Source organism: Arachis hypogaea, chromosome 5 (assembly GCF_003086295.3).
Source record: "Arachis hypogaea cultivar Tifrunner chromosome 5, arahy.Tifrunner.gnm2.J5K5, whole genome shotgun sequence".
NCBI lineage: Eukaryota > Viridiplantae > Streptophyta > Magnoliopsida > Fabales > Fabaceae > Arachis > Arachis hypogaea.
The window spans coordinates 85166147-85190925 of record NC_092040.1 but is presented as its reverse complement, the minus strand read 5'-3'; the positions used below and the strand labels follow the sequence as shown (position 1 = coordinate 85190925).

At 38.3% G+C, this 24779-nt stretch overlaps 1 protein-coding gene and 1 non-coding gene across 2 annotated transcripts in view; both read left to right on the top strand.

The window, feature by feature from the left end:
* The first annotated feature begins 10814 nt into the window (after positions 1-10814).
* Positions 10815-24779, top strand: part of LOC112803633 (uncharacterized) — a 33797-nt gene continuing 19832 nt past the window's right edge. The window contains exon 1 of the mRNA XM_072195996.1: positions 10815-11307. Coding sequence (XP_072052097.1) covers positions 10815-11307 — 493 coding nt within the window. The remainder of the gene's footprint in view (positions 11308-24779) is intronic.
* On the top strand, positions 20933-21036 carry LOC112804459 (small nucleolar RNA R71). Its single transcript, XR_003203074.1, has one exon. It is a non-coding gene; the product is annotated as a small nucleolar RNA R71 (small nucleolar RNA).

Below are 24779 nucleotides of genomic sequence, written 5' to 3'. Positions count from 1 at the left end.
CCACATTCAAACTCTAAGTTTGGTGTTGGGAGGTCCCAACAATGCTCTGAACATCTGTGAAGCTCCATGAGAGCTCACTGTCAGGCTATTGACATTAAAGGAGCGCTTATTGGGAGGCAACCCATTTTTTATTTATCTATATTTCTATTGTTCTTTTATGTTTATTAGGTTTATGATCATGTGGAGTCACAAAACAATTGCAAAAGTTAAAAACAGAATCAAAAATAGCAGAAGAAATAACACACCCTGGAGGAAGAGCTTACTGGCGTTTAAACGCCAGTAAGGAGCATTTGGCTGGCGTTTAACGCCAAAACAGAGCATGAAGCTGGCGTTGAATGCCAAAAACAAGCAGCAGTCTGGCATTTAAACGTCAGGATTACACCCTGAGGAGAGCTGGCGTTAAACGCCAGAAACAAGCATGGAAGTGGCGTTCAACACCAGAAACATGCTGTAGATTGGCGTTGAATGCCCAAAACAAGCATGGAAGTGGCGTTTAATACCATAAACATGCTGCAGTCTAGCGCTAAACGCCAGAATTGCATACAAAAGGCAATTTACACGCCTAAAGGGTGCAAGGATGAGAAATCCTTGACACCTTAGGATCTGTGGACCCCACAGGATCCCCACCTACCTTTTCCCTCTCTCTCACACCTTTTCATAACACTCTTCCCAAAACATTATTCACCAATCACCTCAATCACTCTTCTCCATCACCTCTTCACCACTCACATCCTTCCACTCTTCCCCATAAACCCCACCTACCTTCAAATTCAAAATCTCTTTCCCACCCAAACCCACCCTAAATGACCGAACCCTAACCCCTCTACCTCCACTATATAAACCCCTCCATCTTTCTTTATTTTCATACATCACTACCCTCTCTTCTCTCCCTTGGCCGAATACACAACTCTCCCTCTCCTCCATATCTTCTTCTTCTTCATATATTCTTTCTTCTTTTGCTTAAGGACGAGCAACATTCTAAGTTTGGTGTGGCAAAAGCATAGCTTTTTTATTTTTCCATAACCATTTATGGCACCTAAGGCAGGAGAAACCTCTAGAAAGTGGAAAAGGAAGACAAAAGCTTCCACCTTTGAGTCATGGGAGATGGAGAGATTCATCTCAAAAGCCCATCAAGACCACTTCTATGAAGTTGTGGTCAAGAAGAAGGTGATCCCTGAGGTCCCTTTCATGCTCAAGAAAAATGAGTATTCGGAGATCCGACATGAGATCCAAAGAAGAGGTTGGAAAGTTCTTACCAACCCCATTCAACAAGTCGGAATCTTAATGGTTCAAGAGTTCTATGCCAATGCATGGATCACTAGGAACCATGATCAAAGTATGAAACCGAATCCAAAGAACTATCTTACAATGGTTCGGGAGAAATGCTTAGATTTCAGTCCGGAGAACGTAAGGTTGGCATTCAACTTGCCTATAATGCAAGAAGATGCACGCCCCTACACTAGAAGGTCAACTTTGATCAAAGGTTGGACCAAGTCCTCATGGACATATGTGTGGAAGGAGCTCAATGGAAAAGAGACTCAAAAGGCAAGCCAGTTTAATTGACAAGACTAGACCTTAAGCCTATGGCTAGAGGATGGTTGGAGTTCATCCAACGCTCCATCATCCCCACTAGCAATCGATCCGAAGTAACTGTGGATTGGGCCATCATGATCCGTAGCATCATGATTAGAGAGGAAGTAGAAGTTCATGAAGTCATCTCTCTAGAACTCTACAAAGTAGTCGAAAAGCCCTCCACCTTGGCAAGGCTAGCTTTTCCTCATCTCATTTGCCATCTATGCTACTTAGCTGGAGTTGTCATAGAAGGAGACATCCTCATTGAAGAGGACAAGCCTATCACTAAGAAGAGGATGGAGCAAACAAGAGAGCTCATTCATGGATCTCAAGAGACGAATGAGGAAGCTCATCATCAAGAAATCCCTGAGATGCCTCAAGAGATGCATTTTCCTCCAAACAACTATTGGGAACAACTCAACACTTCTCTAGAAGGATTGAGTCATGACATGAACCAATCAAGGGTGGAACACCAAGAACACTCCATCATTCTCAATGAGATTAAAGAAGATCAAAGAGCTATGAGGGAGGAGCAACAAAGGCAAGGAAGAGACATAGAGGAGCTCAAGAACACCATTGGTCCTTCAAGAAGAAGGCGCCACCATCACTAAGGTGGACTCATTACTTAACTTCCTTGTTCTTATCTCTCTGTTTTTCGGTTTATGAGCTTCATGTTTGTCTATGTTTGTGTCTTTATTACATGATCATTAGTGTCTAGTGTCTATGTCTTAAGGCTATGAATAATTCCATGAATCCTTTACCTTTCTTAAATGAAAAATATTTTTAATACAAAAGAACGAGAAGTACTTGAGTTTCGAAATTGTCCTTGAAATTAGTTTAATTATATTGATGTGCTGACAATACTTTTTATTTTCTAAATGAATGCTTAAATAGTGCATATTTTTTATCTTGTTGTTTATGAATGTTAAAATTGTTGGCTCTTGAAAGAATGATGAAAAAGAGGAATGTTATTGATGATCTAAAAAATCATAAAATTGATTCTTGAAGCAAGAAAAAGCCGTGAAGAACAAAGCTTGCGAAAAAAATATAAAAGAAAAAGAAAAAGCAAGAAGAAAAAGCCAATTGCCCTTAAAACCAAAAGGCAAGGGTAAAAAGAATCCAAGGCTTTGATTATCAATGGATAGGAGGGCCCAAGGAAATAAAATCCATGCCAAAGCGGTTAAATCAAGCTGTCCCTAACCATATGCTTGTGGCATGCAGGTCCAAGTGAAAAGCTTGAGACTGAGTGGTTAAAGTCGTGATCCAAAGTAAAAAGAGTGTGCTTAAGAGCTCTGGACACCTCTAACTGGGGACTTTAGCAAAGCTGAGTCACAATCTAAAAAGGTTCACCCAGTCATGTGTTTGTGGCACTTATGTATCTGGTGGTAATATTGGAAAACAAAGTGCTTAGGGCCACCGCCAAGACTCATAAAAGTAGCTGTGTTCAAGAATCAACATACTTAACTAGGAGAATTAATAACACTATCTGAACTCTGAGTTCCTATGGATGCCAATCATTTTAAACTTCAAAGGATAAAGTGAGATGCCAAAACTGTTCAGAAGCAAAAAGCTACAAGTCCTGCTCATCTAATTAGAACTAATATTCATTGATATTTTGAGATTTATAGTATATTCTCTTCTTTTTATCCTATTTGATTTTCAGTTGCTTGGGGACAAGCAACAATTTAAATTTGGTGTTGTGATGAGCGGATAATTTATACGCTTTTTGGCATTGTTTTTAAGTAGTTTTTAGTAGGATCTAGCTACTTTTAGGGATGTTTTTATTAGTTTTTATGAAAAATTCACATTTCTGGACTTTACTATGAGTTTGTGTGTTTTTCTGTGATTTCAAGTATTTTCTGGCTGAAATTGAGGTACTTGAGCAAAAATCTGATAGGATGTTGACAAAGGACTCCTGATGCTGTTGGATTCTGACCTCCCTGCACTCGAAATGGATTTTCTGGAGCTACCAAACTCCAAATGGCGCAATCTCAACTGCGTTGGAAAGTAGACATCCAGGGCATTCCAGCAATATATAATGGTCTATACTTTGTTGGAGCTTAGACGACACAAACTGGCATTCAACGCTAGTTCCATGCTGCATTCTGGAGTAAAACGCCAAAAACACGTCACAAACCAGAGTTAAACGCCAAAAACATGTTACAACTTGGCGTTTAACCCCAAGAGAAGCCTCTGCACGTGTAAAGTTCAAGCTCAGCCCAAGCACACACCAAGTGGTCCCCGGAAGTGGATTTCTACACTTAGACGTATTATTGTAAACCTTAGTAGCTAATCTAGTATAAATAGGACTTTTTACTATTGTATTTACATCTCTAGATCCTTTGACCATCTTTGGATTATCTTTTGATCCTTTGATCACGTTTGGGGGCTGGCCATTCGGCCATGCCTGGACCTTTATCACTTATGTATTTTTAACGGTGGAGTTTCTACACACCATAGATTAAGGTGTGGAGCTCTGCTGTTCCTCAAGTGTTAATGCAATTACTATTATTCTTCTATTCAATTCGGCTTATTCTTATTCTAAGATATTCGCTGCACTTCAACATGATAAATGTGATGATTCATGACACTCATCATCATTCTCACCTATGAACGCGTGCCTGACAACCACTCCCGTTCTACCTTAAGATCGAGCGCATATCTCTTGGATTCCTTAATCAGAATCTTCGTGGTATAATCTAGAATTATTGGTGACCATTCCTGAGATCCGAAAAGTCTAAACCTTGTCTGTGGTATTCCGAGTAGGATCTGGGAAGGGATGACTGTGACGAGCTTCAAACTCGCGAGTGTTGGGCGTAGTGACAGACGCAAAAGAATCACTAGATTCTATTCCAACATGATCGAGAACCGACAGATGATTAGCCATGCTGTGACAGAGCATTTGGACCATTTTCACTGAGAGGATGGGAAGTAGCCATTGACAATAGTGACGCCTTACATACAGCTTGCCATAGACAGGAGTAAGAATGATTGGATGAAAGCAGTAGGAAAGAAGAGATTCATAAGGAACAAAGCATCTCCATACACTTATCTGAAATTCCCACTAATGATTTACATAAGTATCTCTATCTCTATTTAATGCTTTATTTATCTTTATATTCAAAAGCCTTTATAACCATTTGAATCCGCCTTACTGAGATTTACAAGATGACCATAGCTTGCTTCATGATCATCTTTATATTCCGTGGGATCGAGTCTTACTCACGTAAGGTATTACTTGGACGACCCAGTGCACTTGCTGGTTAGTTGTGCGAAGTTGTGACAAAGTGTGATTCACGTTTGAGAGCTCCAAGTTTATTGGCGCCATTGTTGATGATCACAATTTCGTGCACCACTTTTCTTCTTTTCCTCTTTCTTGCATCTTTTCATCTATCATCAATCAAACACATGCAATCAATGCCTTGCCAAAAGCATAAGATTTTGCTTCATTCATAATAATCAAATAAATCTGGCATAAATCTCATGATAATGCATAAAATTAACAATTTTTGATTGAATCAAGACAAGCATGAAATTTCAATCCAATCACTTACTTATTATGCAAGAAAGTGCATGAAACCTAATAAAAAACAAGTAAAAATGCTAGTAAAACTAGCCTAAGATGATTTGTCATCAAATCACTCTGAGTATCACTTATCACCTGATTCATTACATATTATAGTCTTTGTACCAAAATATTAGAAATGATTTTATAGAAAACACTACTAAGGCTGATTGGTCTAATGTTCTTCATAGTATTACCATTTCTAATTTTTCGGAATAAGGTAGATATTTGTATGATTGAAAGCTTTTAACAATTTACCTCCTGAAAAGAAACTCTTGACTGCACTAATTACATCCTTCTTAATTAGCTCTCAATAAAATTGAAAAAACTTTTCTGTAAACCCATCATCTCCTGGAGATGAAAATGGATTAATAGAAAATGCTGCTGCTTTAATCTCACTGTCTGTTACTGTTCTAGTGAGCACTTAGTTTGTGTGAGCATCTACCATCGTAGGAATTTTTTCTAGAACTTTCATAGGTTCCCTTGGATTATTAAAAGAAAATAGATTAACAAAATATTCCTGAGCTACAGTCGCAATACCTTGTTGATCAGAGGCCACATTACCACTGTCATCTATGAGTTGTTGGATTTTATTCCTCTGGCACCTTGACTGAAATTTAGAATGAAAGAACTTTGTGTTTTTGTCACCCTAATTTAGCCATTGCACCCGAGATTTTTCCTTCCAAAACCGTTCTTCCTGCTCCAAGTTCTCTTCTAACTCAGCCTCTAATATCCTTATTACTGTGCCATCTGCAGCTGCTCCTTTTTCTTTTTCTTCTCCCAATTTCCCCTGCACTCTTCGAATCTGCTATTTTGAATTTGAAGCTACTGATTTTTGCCATTCAAACAGTTTATGCTTGCAATATTTTAGTTTTGCAACCAATTTGAACATGGGTGAGCCCACTACTTCCAAGCCCCAAGCATGTTTAACAATTTCCGATACCTCTTCTTTATCGCACCAACGCTCTTGGAACCTGGATCTTCTTCTTGACCCTCTTTTTCCTTTTTTGAATTAATGAGCAAGGGGCAGTGATCAGATCCTGTACCATCCAAATGAGACATGAAACCGTTTGGGTATTCTACTCTCCATTCCGTCAAAACAAGTGCTCTATCTAGTCTTTCTTGAATAAAATTGCCTCCGAATTGCTTATTACTCCATGTGAACTTCTTGCCTTCATATCCCAAATCCACCAATTTAGCTTTATTAACAAAATCATTGAATTTTTTAATGGATGATGCTTATTTCATCCTCCCTCCTTCCTTCTCATGGTGGGCCTTTATAGCATTGAAGTCTCCTACCACCAATCGTTGCTCTTCTGAATTATCCATAATCTGAAGTAACTGTCCGAACTGAGCTTCTCTAATAGTTTCATCTGTGTGGAGGTGCACAGCAAAAATTTCCCAATTTTTTTCATTTTGACCATCTTCCCATGCAAAGTGCACTAGAAAAGATTCAAAAGCTATGATTTGTACCTTCATTTTCTCCTTCCAAGTAACCATTAACCCTCTTGCCTATCCAATCAGGTCCAAGCAAAACAAATTCGAGAAACCAACATCTTTAATCACCCTCTCCACATGCGAGGTATTGTTTTTGGTTTCTCAAAGAAACAATACCTCGGGGGAATGAAATTTAACAATCCTTTTAATGTTGTTAACTATAAGGGGTTTCCCTAAACCTCAACAGTTCCACATTGTCATCTTCATGGATCCTTGGGTGCCAATTATTGGGCGGCACCCTCCTCCTTTTCAGTTTTACTTGTTTCTATCGAATAATGCTTCTTACTTGCAGCCATAGCCTCCTTTTCCTCTGTTCTCCTTTTAACCCCTATCACCTTAATGCCCATTTTACCTCTCCTTTCCATCTACTTCAAACTCAACTTGTGTTTCCCTTTGGCCTCAGGAGCATTGGACAAAACACTAAAGGAAAATATGCTATCTAAGTTATAATTTTGTTCTTAATTTTCTTCTCTATTCTCCATCTGTGCTATTTTTTCACTGTTATATTGCTTTTCCTGAATTGGCTTATCAGCAAGGACTAAAATACTCCTCTCCTCTTTCTGTGTTCCACTTTCCACCTCATCATCCTTAACTCATTTTTGTGTGTTAGCCTTATTAACCGAGAGACTTGCAAAGCTTTTAATCAGGCTTAACGGAGTTGGCTTTCTATCTCTTTGGTATTTCTTCTCTAGCTGATGGTCAGAATTTGGGTTCTGGTTCTCTTTTTGGGAGCTGACCCTCCTTCCAAATTGTTCAGCTCTGACCCAAGGCCCCCATTTCTCTTCCTCAACCTTCCCTACCGCCGAATCCTCAAAGAATTTGCTGCATCCGCGAGCCTCATGTCCGATCCGAAGAATCCACAATAGTAACAAAAGTATCCTATTCTTTCACGTTTGACTTGCATTTCGATCACCTTCTTATCTCCCCCTGCGATCTTCATCGATCTTCGCAATGAATTTGTGACATCCAACTCAATCTACACTTTAACTATTTGCTCCTCTTTTCCTCTTAAAATAAATAAGTCAACATCCATCACTTTCCCCATTATTCTCTCCATCTTCCAACCTAATTCTTTTGTTTTACAATGTTTCAGTAAACCCCACAACTGAATCCATATAGGCACTTGTAGGAATTCATTTTCCACGATTGAATCTTTTCCTTTTCATCTCTTTAGGTTGAGAATATAATTTTTAAATAGCCAAGGGGCTCCATTCTCAATCCTAATCATCTCAATATCCTTTTCAAAGAAAAATTGAAACACGTTGCCACTATGATCCAAAACTTTGAAGTCCACCAGCTATCTCTTAATCGCAAGTAGAGCAACCTCTAACGTACCAACACTGAACTTACGATCAGCCATTAATCTCCCAACTAGACTTCTGGTACACTTCTTCAAACCTTCCTTTATATCCTCCTTTTCAAATTCAATAATTTAGTCTTCCTCCAGCACCTCCAATGCTCCTCCTAACTTCTGAGATGCAACAAATACTGCCGTTCAATTCGTATGAGACTTACTTACAGAAAATTTAATAAGAATTAACCTCAAAATTTTAGTAGAGCACTTTTTACTTTTTTCTTTCTCTCTCCTCATTCTATTTAAAAAATAATATTGTATTAAATAATATTATTTTATTTAAATCGGTTAGTCATGATTAAAATCATGGTTGAACCATAAATATTTCCAATTGATTGTATAAGACAAAGTGATTTTATTGTGTAACTAATTATTGAGGTAAAACCCAAACTAGTTTTTGAAATTTTCAGTGTGAATCAAAATAGCCTTTCTTTTGTAAATGACAAAATAAATCCTTGGAATTTACTGTTTGTGATTTTTAGCTTTTACAAAATTTTTAAATTTTAGGGATATTACGAGGGTTTTACAAGAATGACCATTTTCAGCGTATTATGAAAATTTTAAAGAAATTATGGCATTTTTGGTAATATATGGCAATTCCAAAGCTATCATTTCAAATAAAATGACATTTTAATTTGACAAAAACAATAATTATAAATGCTATGTTAATGATCAAAAATAGCTATTTTAAATGACAAAAAATAGACATTTTAATTTAGATAAAAACGTCAGTTTAAGTTTCTTTTTAAAGAATAAAATTGTCATTTTAATTCACTAAAAATAGTAATTTCAACTATCCTTTTAAACAATAAAAAATTATTTTATTTGGTTAAACACGATGTTTTAGACGGTTTTTTAAACTAGTTGAAAAACTGATGATGTTTTAAAATGATAATTGTATATGTTTTCAAAAAATGTCAATAATTTTTAGAATAACAATTAAGATTATGATTTTTATTAGAATTATTGTTCGAAGTTATTGTTTATATCTTGGCCCAAAAAATAGTCAGATCCAAAATGAATAAGGATCCATTCAAGAGAACTGGTCTCATCTACACCTACTCGACCTCTCAGAGGTCGGGCACGACGATAACAGTTCAGTCCTATTTATCTAAATAAGTAATTAACTCCTAAAAAATCTCCCATTTATTCAGAAAGAAGATCTCAACAATTTTTCTAGGAAAAGAGAACGGTTATCCACCATCAAAGGTAGAACTACACTAAATAATGGTTATCTATTCTACTATAAATACACTAAAATTCTTAAGTATATTCATAACCAAATCTACTAAAAACCTATTTTAAACCCTTGGTAACTTAAACATCAGAGTCCCTTGCAGGTACCACCCCCACCTCCTCACAAGGAACTCGAATGGTGGCAACTGGGCACCAACAAAAGTCAAACGCTGTCTGAAAGGGAGTCTAGACCTCAAGTTCAGGCCCAAAAGCTACTCTGTTTTAGGTAACCCTCAGAACATTGGCGCCATTGTCGGGGATTTGGAAGTCTACACCCAATCATGGTGGACGATCAGCTTGAAGATGAACATACTGCATCTAAATTAGAACTAGAACCTCGTAATGATGACCGAGCCCACATGATACCTTCACGACATGAAAGAAACCCTAATAGAGAGGGAACATTGAGAGACGCTCAACCCCAACAAAGCCATTTCGGAGGTGTATCCACCCGAGAATGAAGAACCTCCACAACCAACTGAAATTACGGGACTCGTACATGACTATCACGGTCGATTAGAACAACTCAACAGGAGATAGTGCGACAAAGAGAGACCGAAAGAGACCTACGAAAGGAAGGTTGACGTCAAAGAGAACTAGAAGAAAAGCTTATAAAATTGGAAGGTGATCTAAGAAATTGGAGCAATAATATAGATTGAAAAGAAAGCCCTTTTAGGAGGAGAAGATCCATTTATAGAAGAGATCATGCGGGCTAGGGTTCTTAGGAACTTTAAAAGCCTCGACATAGGCCTCTATGATGGAACAACCGACCCAAGATATCACCTCAATAGTTTCAAAAGTCGAATGTACCTTGCCAACGCGTTCGATGCGACCCGTTGTAAGGCTTTCCCAACAACGTTAACCAAAGTGACAATGAAGTGGCTTGATAGCTTACCACCCAAGTTGGTGACTTGTTTTGAGGATCTGCCAAGGAAATTTCTTACCCGATTTTTAATTCAGAAGGATAAAGTCAAGCATGCTCCAAGTCTCTTAGGGGTTAAACAAAAAGTTGGAGAGATCTCTGAGTTTATATGGAAAGATTCAGCAAAGCTTGCTTGAAAATACAAAATTTACCTCCAGAAGCAGTAATAATGGGGTTAGTAAATGGCCTTAGAGAAGGGTCATTTTCTCAATCCATATCAAAATGACATCCAACTTCTTTGTATGAAGTATAAGAACGCACGGAGAAGTACATTAACATGGAAGAAAATTCTCGACTTAGAGAGCCACTTCCAAGGCAAAACCCCCTACCAAGCTTGAGATAAAGATAAGAAAGCAAAGAAAAAAAGATGAATATAGCTCGGAGAAGTCTCGAAGATATCATAACCATACCCCATTCCAAGTTTCTCTTGTTGAAATCTATATAAAACTCTGCCACGCTAAAAATTTTCCACTTTCTCATCCTATTAAGCACAAGAAAGCCGAAAGTTAGACAAAATATTGTGAGTATCACAAACTTTATGGGTATTCTACCAATGATTGCTATGATATAAAAATGTGGAAGAGAAACTAGCCAGAGAAGGTCAATTAGAGAAGTACCCCGTCGAAAGGTCAGAAGAACCGAGAAAAAAAAAACGAGAGGTGATGAAGATGGGGGTCAATGAGATTGGTCACCATAAAATCCCTGATAAGTACATACACATGATAAATGGAGGATTTACAGGAGGGAAAGTAACTAAATATTCTCGTAAAAGGCATCTCAAGAAAGTCTACCCAATTGGTAAAGACTGTGACATTCCCGACTTGCCTACAATTTCATTTACCAAAGAAGATGCCCAACGCGTGACACCTGGTCACGATGATCCCATGGTGATCACAATGATACTCGCCAATGCAATCCTCCACAGAACCCTGATGGATCATTGGAGCTCGGCCGATGTACTATACGAACCCGCTTTTGACAAGCTCGGATTAGAAGAAAAAGAGCTAAAAGCTTATCCAGACAACCTCTTTGGGTTAGGCGACACACACATCCAATCTCTCGATTTCATCCTGTTACATACCAGTTTTGGGAAAGGCATGGAATCCAGAACCTTAAGTATTGACTACGTTGTGGTGGCATCGGCCTACAATGCCTTGATAGGTCAGAAACCTTGAACCAGCTAGCCGCGGTTGTTTCCACTCTGTTTCTCTGCATAAAATTCTCGACTTCAGAAGGAATCACTACCATAAAATGAGATCAGAGGTTGGTACGAAAATGTTACAATAAAAGCCTGAATATAAGAGAAAGCATCAAGGTAAAAGAAGTCAATACCATTGAGCTAAGAGGTGTCCAACCATGAGAAAACCTACAACCACAACCTGATGAAAAAACCAAAGAGGTTTAAATCGGAGTTCAGACGGAGAAAATAACAAGCGTAGGGGCTAACCTGAATAAAGAATTAAAAGCAAACCTTGTTAAGCTATTACAGAAAAGCCTCCGATATGCCTGGGATACACCTCGACCTCATGAGTTACAGGCTCATTGTTTATCCAAGTTCGCAACCTATTCAACAAAAGCGATGGACGCTCAACCCTGAAAGAGCACAAGTTATGGAAGAACAAGTGCAGGCTTTATTAGAGGTCGGGTTCATAAGGAAGGTAAAATATCCTTTATGGCTAGCTAATGTGGTACTCGTGAAAAAACAAAATGGGAAGTGGAAAATGTGTGTCAATTATACCGACCTTAATAAAGCTTGTCCTAAAGATCCATATCCTCTTTCCAGTATTGATGCCTTGGTAGATTCAACATTTATATTTTATGGATGCATACTCGAGGTACAACAAAATTTCGAGATATAAGCTAGACTAGGAGAAGATCTCCTTTATCACTCCAAAAGCTTAATATTGTTATGTGTTCATGCCTTTTGGATTAAAAATATAGGAGCCACCTATCAACGGCTAATGAATAAGGTATTTTTATCCCACCTTGGTAAGTTGATGGAGGTCTATGTCGATAACATGCTTGTCAAAACCAAAGAAGATGTTAACCTCTTGTCCAACTTAGCTGAGGTATTCAACACGATAAGGAAGTACAGGATGCAACTAAATCCCTCAAAGTGCACCTTCGTAGTGGAAGCCGAAAAGTTCTTAGGCTTTATGCTCACACAAAGGGGCATCGAAGCCAATCTGGATAGGTGCAAAGCAATATTAGAGATGAAAATCATGACTTTTCTCAAGGAAGTCCAACAATTAAATGGAAGGTTAGCAACTTTATTGATGACTTGCATCATCTACCCTTTTTTCTTTCATAAAAAGGACCATAAAGGAGTATAATCTCATTTGATCATTACAATTCATGCAATATTTGATGAATATTATAGTACATTGCTTTGAAATGGGTTGTGCTGAATTTCCGGTGAAAAAGGCATCAAAAATGGGAAGAAAACAACAAAACAAGCTGGGTGTGTGAAATTGGCGTGCCACGTGAAGCAAACGCCACAAAAATGCACTGGCGTGGCACGCCAGGAGCTGGGCGTGGCACGCCAGTACTAAAGTCCAGAGGAGATTCTCAAGAATTTACATGGGCATGGCACGCCAGAAGCTGGGCGTGGCATGCCGGTACAGATCTCCAGAAAGCAACAATGAAGGCCATTAAAGGGGCATGGCACGCCAGGTTGAGCGTGGCATGCCTAGCCCATCACTTACTATAGGGCGTGCCACTTGGTGTCGAAGGCATGGCACGCCAGCTTCAAAAGTCACTTTGGCGTCCCACTTGAGGAGCCAAGCGTGGCACACCAAGCATAAGAAACCCACAAATGAATGGGCGTGCCACTTGGGCAGCATGGCATAGCACGCTGTAGAAGATTCTAGAGAAGAAGTTGAAAGCTAAAGAGGTCTGGGCGTGCCACTTGAGGTCGAAGGCATGGCACGCCAAGCTCTCACCCTCACTTGGGCGTGCCACTTGAGCATCCAGACGTGGCACGCCAATGTACAAGAAAGCCAAAGCAAGGGATGGGTGTGCCACTTGGTATCGAAGACGTGGCACGCCAGCTCAAAAATCTCACTATGGCGTGCCACTTAAATTTTTTGAAAAAGATAAAATTTTGAAAAAGATATGATATAAAAGATAAGATAAGATAGATTTAATTTTTAAAATTAAAATTAATTACTTAACTAACAAGAAATTAAAAGATAAGATTCTTGAATTTAAAGATTGAACCTTTCTTAACAAGAAAGTAACAAACTTCAAATTTTTGAATCAATCATATTAATTGTTAGCATAATTTTTGAAAATTTGAAATAAAGTTAAGAAAAAGATTTTTGAAAAATAATTTCCAAAATTTTCGAAAAAATAGAAAAAAATGAAAAAGATATGATTTTTTAAAAGATAAGATTTTTAAAATTGAAAATTTGACTTGACTTACAAGAAATAACTAATTTTAAAATTTTTTTGACTAAGTCACCTCAAATTTTTGAAATTTTGGAGAGAAATAAGGAAAAGATATTTTTTATCTTTGAATTTTTGGTGAGGAGAGAGAAAAACACAAAAATGACTCATAACATGAAAATTATGAATCAAAACTCATGATGCATGCAAGAACACTATGAATGTCAAGATGAACACCAAGAACACCTTGAAGATCATGATGAATATCAAGAACATAATTTAAAAAAAAAATTGATGCAAAGAAAACATGCAAGATACCAAACTTAGAAATCTTTAATGCATGGACTCTAACAAACGAAAAATGCATATGAAAAACAACAAACAAAACAAAACAAGAAAACATCAAGATCAAACAAGAAGACTTGTCAAGAACAACTTGAAGATCATGAAGAACACCATGAATGCAAGAATTTTCGAAAAATGCAAGAAAAAATTTTTAAAGCATGAAATTGACACCAAACTTAAAATTGACTCAAGACTCAAACAAAAAACACAAAATAATTTTTTATTTTTATGATTTTATGATTTTTTTGTATTTTCTTTAATTTTTTTCGAAAGTGTTCTTTAGAAAAACGAAAATAATAAAAAAAATATTTTTGAAAGATTTTTGAAAATTTTTTGAAAAGAAAATTACCTAATCTGAGCAACAAGATGAACCGTCAGTTGTCCATACTCGAACAATCCCCGGCAACGGCGCCAAAAACTTGGTGTTGTTGCCAGATCAGAAAAACTTGGTGTTGTAGTTGCATGTAATTGTAATTCAAACAATCCCCTGCAACGGCGCCAAAAACTTGGTGGATGAAATTGTGATCATCAATAATGGCTCCAAAGACTTGGTGCTCTCAAACGTGAATCACACTTTATCACAACTCCGCACAACTAACCAGCAAGTGTACTGGGTCGTCCAAGAAATAACTTACGTGAGTAAGGGTCGATCCCACAGAGATTGTTGGTATGAAGCAAGCTATGGTCATCTTATAAATCTCAGTCAGGCAGATAATAATTGATTATGGGAAATATAAAGAGATACTTGCTTAGATAATAAAGGATAGAAATACTTATGTAAATTAATGGTGGGAATTTCAGATAAGCGCATGGAGATGCTTGTCCCTGTTGAATCTCTGCTTTCCTACTGCTTTTATCAAATTTTATCACTCCCTTCTATGGAAAGCTGTATGTAGGGCATCACCGGTTTCAATGGCTACATCTCATCCTCTTAGTGAAAATGGTCCAAATGCTCTGTCACAGCACGGCTAATCATCTGTCGGTTCTCAATCAGGTTGGAGTAGAATCCAGTGATTCTTTTGCGTCTGTCACTAACGCCCAGCCTTCAGGAGTTTGAAGCTCGTCACAGTCATTCAATCCCGGAATCCTACTCAGAATACCACAGACAAGGTTAGACTTTCCAGATTCCCATGAATGCCGCCATCAATTCTAGCTTATACCACGAAGATTCTGATTAAGGAATCCAAGAGATATGCGCCCGGCCTAAGGTAGAACGGAAGTGGTTGTCAGTCACACGCATTCATAGGTGAGAATGATGATGAGTGTCATGGATCATCACATTCATCAAGTTGAAGTGCAACGAATATCTTAGAACAGGAATAAATCGAATTGGATAGAAAATAATAGTAATTGCATTGAAACTTGAGGTACAGCAAAGCTCCACACCCTTAATCTATGGTGTGTAGAAACTCCACCGTTGAAAATACATAAGTGAAAGGTTCAGGCATGGCCGAATGGCCAGCCCCAATGTGGTCACAAGACCGAATGATCAAAAGACTACTAATACAATAGTAAACTATCCTATTTATACTAGACTAGCTACTAGGGTTTACAGGAGTAAGTAATTGATGCATAAATCCACTTCCAGAGCCCACTTGGTGTATGTTTGGGCTGAGCTTGATCTATCCACGAGCTGAGGCTTCTCTTGGAGTTGAACGCCAAGTTGTAACGTGTTTTGGGCGTTCAACTCCGGTTCGTGACGTGTTTTTGGCGTTTGACTCCAGACAGCAACATGGAACTGGCGTTGAGCGCCAGTTTACATTGTCTAATCCCGAATAAAGTATGGACTATTATATATTAATGGAAAGCTCTGGATGTCTACTTTCCAACGCCATTGAGAGCGCGCCATTTGGAGTTCTGTAGCTCTAAAAAATAAATTTCGAGTGCAGGGAGGTCAGATTCCAACAGCATCAGCAGTTCTTTGTCAGCCTCCTTATCAGAGTTTTGCTCAGGTCCCTCAATTTTAGCCAAAAATTACCTGAAAAAACAAAAAAACACACAAGCTCATAGTAAAGTCCAGAAATGTGAATTTAGCATAAAAACTACTGAAAACATCCCTAAAAGTAACTAGATCATACTAAAAACTACCTAAAAACAATGTCAAAAAGCGTATAAATTATCCGCTCATCACAACACCAAACTTAAATTGTTGCTTGTCCCCAAGCAACTGAAAATCAATTATGATAAAAGAAGAGAATATACTATAAATTCCAAAATATCAATGAATATTAATTCTAATTACATGAGCGGGACTTGTAGCTTTTTTGCTTCTGAACAGTTTTGGCATCTCACTTTTTCCTTTGAAGTTCAGAATGATTGGCTTCTCTAGGAACTTAGAATTTTGGATAGTGTTATTGATTCTCCTAGTTAAGTGTGTTGATTCTTGAACACAGCTACTTTTATGAGTCTTGGCCGTGGCCCTAAGCACTTTGTTTTCCAGTATTACCACCGGATACATAAATGCCACAGACACATGACTGGGTGAACCTTTTCAGATTGTGACTCAGCTTTGCTAGAGTCCCCAGTTAAAGGTGTCCAGAGCTCTTAAGCACACTCTTTTTGCTTTGGATCACGACTTTAACCACTCAGTCTCAAGCTTTTCACTTGGACCTGCATGCCACAAGCACATGGTTAGGGACAGCTTGATTTAGACGCTTAGGCCTGGATTTTGGTTCCTTGGGCCCTCCTATCCATTGATGCTCAAAGCCTTGGATCCTTTTTACCCTTGCCTTTTGGTTTTAAGGGCTATTGGCTTTTTCTGCTTGCTTTTTCTTTTTCTCTTTTTTTTTTCAAGCTTTTGTTTTTCACTGCTTTTTCTTGCTTCAAGAATCAATTTCATGATTTTTCATATCATCAATAACATTTCTCTTTGTTCATCATTCTTTCAAGAGCCAACAATTTTAACATTCATAAACAACAAGATCAAAAATATGCACTGTTCAAGCATTCATTCAGAAAACAAAAAGTATTGTCACCACATCAATATAATTAAATTAAATTCAAGGACAATTTTCGAAATTTGTGTACTTCTTTTTCTTTTTGAATTAAAAACATTTTTTATTTAAGAGAGGTAAAGGATTTATGGAATTTTATTCATAGCTTTAAGACATTGTTACTACATACTAATGATCATGAAGTAGAGAAACAAAACATAAATAGACATGAAGCATAAAAATCGAAAAAAAAAACAGAGAAATAAGAACAAGGAATGAGTCCACCTTGGTGGCGTCTTCTTCTTGAAGGACAAACAATGTCCATAAGCTCTTCTATGTCCCTTCCTTGCCTTTGTTGCTCCTCCTTCATTGCTCTTTGATCTTCTATTATTTCATGGAGAATGATGAAGTGCTCTTGATGTTCCACCCTTAATTGTTCCACATTGTAGCTCAAATCTTCTAAGGAAGTGTTGAGTTGTTCCCAATAGTTATTGGGAGAAAAGTGCATCCCTTGAGGCATCTCCGGGATTTCTTGGTGATGAGCTTCCCCATGCGTCCCTTGGGCTCCATCAGTGGGCTCTCTTGTTTGCTCCATCCTTTTCTTAGTGATGGGCTTGTCCTCCTCAATGAGGATGTCTCCTTCTATGATAACTCCAGCTGAGTAACATAGATGGCAAATAAGATGAGGAAAAGCTAGCCTTGCCAAAGTAGAGGACTTATCGGCTATTTTGTAGAATTCATGAGAGATGACTTCATGAACTTCTACTTCCTCTCCAATCATGATGCTATGAATCATGATGGCCCGATCCACAGTAACTTCAGATTGGTTGCTAGTGGGGATGATGGAGCATTGAATGAACTCCAACCATCCTCTAGCCACAAGCTTGAGGTCCAGTCTTCTTAGTTGAACCGGCTTGCCTTTGGAGTCTCTTTTCCATTGAGCTCCTTCCACACATATGTCCATAAGGACTTGGTCCAACCTTTGATTAAAGTTGACCCTTCTAGTGTAGGGGCGTACATCTCCTTGCATCATGGGCAAGTTGAACGCCAACCTCACATTTTCTAGACTAAAATCTAAGTATTTCCCCCGAACCATTGTAAGATAGTTCTTTGGATTCGGGTTCATACTTTGATCATGGTTCCTAGTGATCCATGGATTGGCATAGAACTCTTGAACCATTAAAATCCCGACTTGTTGAATGGGGTTGGTTAGAACTTCCCAACCTCTTCTTTGGATCTCATGTCGGATCTCCGGATACTCATTTTTCTTGAGCTTGAAAGGGACCTGAGGGATCACCTTCTTCTTGGCCACAACATCATAGAAGTGGTCTTGATGGGCTTTGGAGATGAATCTTTCCATCTCCCATGACTCGGAGGTGGAAGCTTTTGTCTTCCCTTTCCCTTTTCTAGAGGATTCTCCGGCCTTGGGTGCCATCAATGGTTATGGAAAAACAAAAGCTTATGCTTTTACCACACCAAACTTAAAATATTGCTCGCCCTCGAGCAAGAGAAGAAAGAAGAGAAGAAGAAGAAGAAAATATGGAGGAGAAGGAGAGGTGTAGGTTTCGGCCAAGGTATAGAAGAGGGGGTTATGTTGTGTGAAAATAAAGTAGAATAGAGGGGTATATATAGGGAGGGGGGAGAGGGTAGGTTCGGCCATTTAGGGTGGGTTTGGGTGGGAAAGATTTTTGAATTTTGAAGGTAGGTGGGGTTTATGGGGAAGAGTGGAGGGATGTGAGTGGTGATGGGGGTAATTGGGAAGAGAGATTGAGGTGATTAGTGAAGGGTTTTAGGGAAGAGTGTTTATTGGAAAGAGAGAATGAATGTTGAGAAGAGGGGAGAATATGTTAGGTGGGGATCCTGTGGAGTCCATAGATCCTGAGATGATCCTATGGGGTCCACAGATCCTGAGGTGTCAAGGATTTACATCCCTGCACCAATTAGGCATGTAAAATGCCTTAGCATACCATTCTGGTGTTTAAACGCCGAAGTGATGCACGTTCTGGGTGTTCAACGCCCATGTGCAGCATGTTTCTGGCGTTGAACGCCAGTTCCATGCTTGTTACTGGCGTTCTGCGCCAGCTTTCCTCAGGGCACATTCCTGGCGTTCAAACGCCAGGATGTTGCTTGTTTCTGGCATTCTGCGCCAGATCCATGCTCTGTTCTGGCATTGAACGCCAGCCAAATGCACCTTACTGGCGTTTAAACGCCAGTAATTCCTTCCTCCAGGGTGTGATTTTTCCTCTGCTGTTTTTGATTTTATTTTTAATTTTAATATTTTTTTCGTGACTCCTCATGATCATGAACCTACTAAAACACAAAATAACAATAAAATAAAAAGAAAATTAGATAAATAAAAATTGGGTTGCCTCCCAACAAGCGCTCTTTTAATGTCACTAGCTTGACAGTGGGCTCTCATTGAGCCATAGAGAAGTTCAGAGCATGATGAAGGTTTCCCAACACCAAACTTAGAGTTTGAATGTGGGGTCTTCTCAACACCAAACTCAGAGTTTGGTTGTGGCCTCCCAACACCAAACTTAGAGTTTGATTGTGGGGGCTCTTTTGGACTCTGTACTGAGAGAAGCTCTGCATGCTTACTCTCTTTTGTTACAGAGGGATGGTCGTGTGCCTTAAACACAAGGTAGTCCCCATTCAATTGATGGACTAATTTTCCTCTATTAACATCTATTACAGCACCTGCTGTGGCTAGGAAAGGTCTTCCAAGGATGATGCATTCATCCTCTTCCTTCCTAGTGTCTAGGATTATGAAATCAGCAGGGATGTAAAAGCCTTCAACCTTTACCAACACATCCTCTACTAATCCATAAGCCTGTCTTACTGACTTGTCTGCCAATTGTAATGAGAATCAGGCAGGCTGTACCTCAATGATCCCTAGTGTTTTCATTACAGAGAGTGGCATAAGATTTATCCCTGACCCCAGGTCAAACAGAGCCTTGTTAAAGGTCATGGTACCTATGGTACAGGGTATTGAGAATTTCCCAGGATCTTGTTTCTTTTGAGGTAGAGTTTGCTGAACCCATGTATCAAGTTCACTAATGAGCAAGGGAGGTTCACCTTCCCAAGTCTCATTACCAAATAACTTGGCATTCAGCTTCATGATGGCTCCTAGATATTGAGCAACTTGCTCTCTAGTTACATCTTCATCCTCTTCAGAGAAAGAATAATCTTCAAAGCTTATGAATGACAGAAGGAGATTTAATGGAATCTTTATGGTCTCTAAATGAGCCTCAGATTCTTTTAGGCCCTCAATAGGGAACTCCTTCTTGTTTGAGAAACGTCCCAAGAGGTCTTCTTCACTAGGATTTTCGTCCTTCTCCTCCCTTGTGCATTCGGCCATATTGATTACATCAATGGCCTTACACTCTCCTTTTGGATTCTCTTTTGTATTGCTTGGGAGAATACTGGGAGGAGTTTCAATGACTTTCTTACTCAGCTGGCCCACTTGTGCCTCCAAATTTCTAATGGAGGATCTTGTTTCACTCATGAAACTTAAAGTGGCCTTAGACAGATCAGAGACTATGTTTGATAAGTTAGAGGGGCTCTGTTCAGAATTCTCTGTCTGTTGCTGAGAAGATGATGGAAAAGGCTTGTTATTACTTAGCCTATTTCTTCCACCATTATTAAAGCCTTGTTGAGGCTTTTGTTGATCCTTCCATGAGAAATTTTGATGATTTCTCCATGATGAATTATAGGTGTTTCCATAAGGTTCACCCATGTAATTTACCCCTGCCATTGTAGGGTTCTCAGGATCATAAGCTTCTTCAGAAGATGCCTCTTTAGTACTGTTGGATGCATTTTGTCATCCATTCAGACTTTGAGAGATCATGTTGACTTGCTGAGTCAACACTTTGTTCTGAGCCAATATGGCATTCAGAGCATCAATTTCAAGAACTCCCTTCCTCTGAGGCGTCCTACTATTCACGGAATTCCTCTCAGAAGTGTACATGAATTGGTTATTTGCAACCATGTCAATAAGTTCTTGAGCTTCTGTAGGCGTTTTCTTTAGGTGGATAGATCCATCTGCAGAATGGTCCAATGACATTTTGGAAAACTTAGATAGACTATAATAGAATATATCTAATATGGTCCATTCTAAAAATATGTCAGAAGGACACTTTTTGGTCATCTGCTTGTATCTTTCCCAAGCTTCATAGAGGGATTCACCATCTTTTTGCTTGAAGGTCTGAACATCCACTCTAAGCTTGCTCACCTTTTGAGGAGGAAATAATTTATCCAAGAAGGCCGTGACCAGCTTATCCCAGGAGTCTAGGCTATCTTTAGGTTGTGAGTCCAACCATGTTCTAGCTCTGTCTCTTATAGCAAAAGGGAAAAGCATAAGCCTGTAGACTTCAGGATCTACTCCATTTGTCTTTACAGTCTCACAAATCTACAAGAACTCAGTTAAAAACTGGTAAGGATCTTCAGATGGAAGTCCATGAAACTTGCAGTTCTGTTGCATTAGAGCAACTAATTGAGGTTTCAACTCACAATTATTTGCTCCAATGGCCGGAATGGAGATGCTTCTTCCATCAAATTTGGAAGTTGGTTTAGTGAAATCACCAAGCATCCTGCTTGCATTATTGTTGTTGGGTTCGGCTGCCATCTCCTTTTCTTGTTCAAAATTTTTAGAAAGGTTGTCTCTGGATTGTTGTAATTTAGCTTCTCTTAATTTTCTCTTCAGAGTCCTTTCAGGTTCAGGATCAGCTTCAACAAGAATGCCTTTTTCCTTGTTCCTGCTCATATAGGGAAGAAGAGAACAAGAAAAGAAAGAGGAATCCTCTATGTCACAGTATAGAGATTCCTTTATGTTAGTAGAGAAAGAAAGGGAATAGGAGTGAAGATGAATGAATAGGTAGGGGTAGTGATTTGAGATGAAGAGAGGTGAAGAGAAGTGTTAATAAATAAATAAATAGAAGAAGGGGAGAGGGAAGAAATTTCGAAAATAAATTTGAAAAGAAGTTAAATGATTTTCAAAAATAAAAGATAAGATAGAATTAAAATTAAAATAATTAATTAATTAAAAAGAATTTTTGAAAAAGGGATGAGATATTTTCAAAAATTAGAGAGGGAAAAGTAGTTAGGTGGTTTTGAAAAAGATAAGAAACAAACAAAAACTCAAATAGTTAGTTGAAAAAGATATTAAAATCAAATTTGAAAAGATAATAAGATAAGAAGTTAGATAAGATATTTTGAAATTAAATTTTTTGAAAAGATAAAATTTTGAAAAAGATATGATATAAAAGATAAGATAAGATAGATTTAATTTTTAAAATTAAAATTAATTACTTAACTAACAAGAAATTAAAAGATAAGATTCTATAATTTAAAGATTGAACCTTTCTTAACAAGAAAGTAACAAACTTCAAATTTTTGAATCAATCATATTAATTGTTAGCATAATTTTCGAAAATTTGAAATAAAGTTAAGAAAAAGATTTTTGAAAAATAATTTCCAAAATTTTCGAAAAAATAGAAAAAAATGAAAAAGATATGATTTTTGAAAAGATAAGATTTTTAAAATTGAAATTTTGACTTGACTTACAAGAAATAACTAATTTTAAAAATTTTTTGACTAAGTCACCTCAAATTTTTGAAATTTTGGAGAGAAATAAGGAAAAGATATTTTTTTATTTTTGAATTTTTGGTGAGGAGAGAGAAAAACACAAAAATGACTCACAACATGAAAATTATGAATCAAAACTCATGATGCATGCAAGAACACTATGAATGTCAAGATGAACACCAAGAACACCTTGAAGATCATGATGAACATCAAGAACATAATTTTTAAAAAAATTTGATGAAAAGAAAACATGCAAGATACCAAACTTAGAAATCTTTAATGCATGGACTCTAACAAACGAAAAATGCATATGAAAAACAACAAACAACACAAAACAAGAAAACATCAAGATCAAAAAAGAAGACTTGTCAAGAACAACTTGAAGATCATGAAGAACACCATGAATGCATGAATTTTCGAAAAATGCAAGAAAAAATTTTTAAAGCATGCAATTGACACAAAACTTAAAATTGACTCAAGACTCAAACAAGAAACACAAAAAAAATTTTTACTTTTATGATTTTATGATTTTTTTGTATTTTCTTTAATTTTTTTCAAAAATGTTCTTTAGAAAAACGAAAATAATAAAAAAAATATTTTTGAAAGATTTTTGAAAACTTTTTGAAAAGAAAATTACCTAATCTGAGCAACAAGATGAACCGTCAGTTGTCCATACTCGAACAATCCCCGGCAACGGCGCCAAAAACTTGGTGTTGTTGCCAGATCAGAAAAACATGGTGTTGTAGTTGCACGTAATTGTAATTCAAACATCCCCGGCAACGGCACCAAAAACTTGGTGGACGAAATTGTGATCATCAATAATGGCTCCAAAGACTTCACTACAAGAAAAAAGGCCTATGGCCACGCTTTTTTCTTGCCACGCTTCAAAAGCATGGCCAAAAGTGGTCAATGGCCACGCTTTTTTGAGGGTGGCGATAGATTAGAGATTTGGCCACTTTTTTTTTGCCACGCTTCAAAAGCGTGGCGAAAAGGATCAACGGCCACGCTGTTGTAAGGGTGGCAATTGATAAGGAAAAAGGCCACGTTTTTTTTCTGCCACGCTTCAAAAGCGTGGCCATAGAGAGAAACAAGGACGTTTTAAAAGCGTGGCCACAGGGTTTCATTACGATCACGCTTACAAAACGTGGCTATATGCTGGTACACTTTTGCCACACTTTAAAAGCGTGGCCAAAAGTTTCTTTTCTGCCACGCTTCAAAAGCGTGGCGGTAGAGAGCAACAGTAACGGCTTAAAAGCATAGCGAGAAGGCCCCAACCGATTGACCCAAACCCGGCTCTCAAACCCGGATACCAAACCGGCCCAAACCCGGCCCCCAACCCGGTCCCCAACCCTAATCTCTCTTTCCCCTTCGAAACCACTAACCCCAATCTCTCTTTCACCTTCGAAGCTACTCGACTGTATCACGGAAGAGCTCCTCCCTTCGCCCTTCGTCCTTCAGCCCCTTCGCCCTTCGCCCTAGCCTTCGTCACTGATGGAAACCACTTCTTCTTCATCTTGTTAATCTTCATACCCTTCTTCTCTTTCTTGTTCTTCTTCGAATCGTGGCTGTATCTAAGCTTTTTTGCCACATTTTTCAAGCGTGGCCAAATCTACTCTAATATCACGCGTTTGCCACGCTTTAAAAGCGTGGCCATATATCTAGTCTACTGTCACACTTAAAAAGCGTGGCCAGATCTACCCTATTGCCACGCTTTAAAAGCGTGGCCATATCTGGTCTACTGTCACGCTTGAAAAGCGTGGCCAGATCTACCCTATTGCCACGCTTTTACAGCGTGGCCTTATCTCTACCTATCGCCACACTTTTAAAGCGCGGCCGTATTTCCCACCTTCAGCCATTCTTTTACAAGTGGCAGTTTGTAAAAAAGCGTGGCAAACAAAAAGCGTGGCAATAGGCTGCAAAAAGCGTGGCGATAGAGCAACCGCCACCCTTTGATAGGTCACCCTTTCAAAAGCGTGCCGGTAGCTCAAAAAGCATGGCGAAAAGCTATCGCCACGCTTTTTTGGGTTTTTCGCCACGCTTTAAAAGCGTGGCAAAAAACGTGTTTTCTTGTAGTGCTTGGTGCTCTCAAACGTGAATCACACTTTATCACAACTCCGCACAACTAACCAGCAAGTGTACTGGGTCGTCCAAGTAATACATTACGTGAGTAAGGGTCGATCCCACAGAGATTGTTGGTATGAAGCAAGCTATGGTCATCTTATAAATCTCAGTCAGGCAGATAATAATTGATTATGGGAAATATAAAAAGATATTTGCTTAGATAATAAAGGATTGAAATACTTATGTAAATTAATGGTGGGAATTTCAGATAAGCGCATGGAGATGCTTGTCCCTGTTGAATCTCTACTTTCCTACTACTTTTAT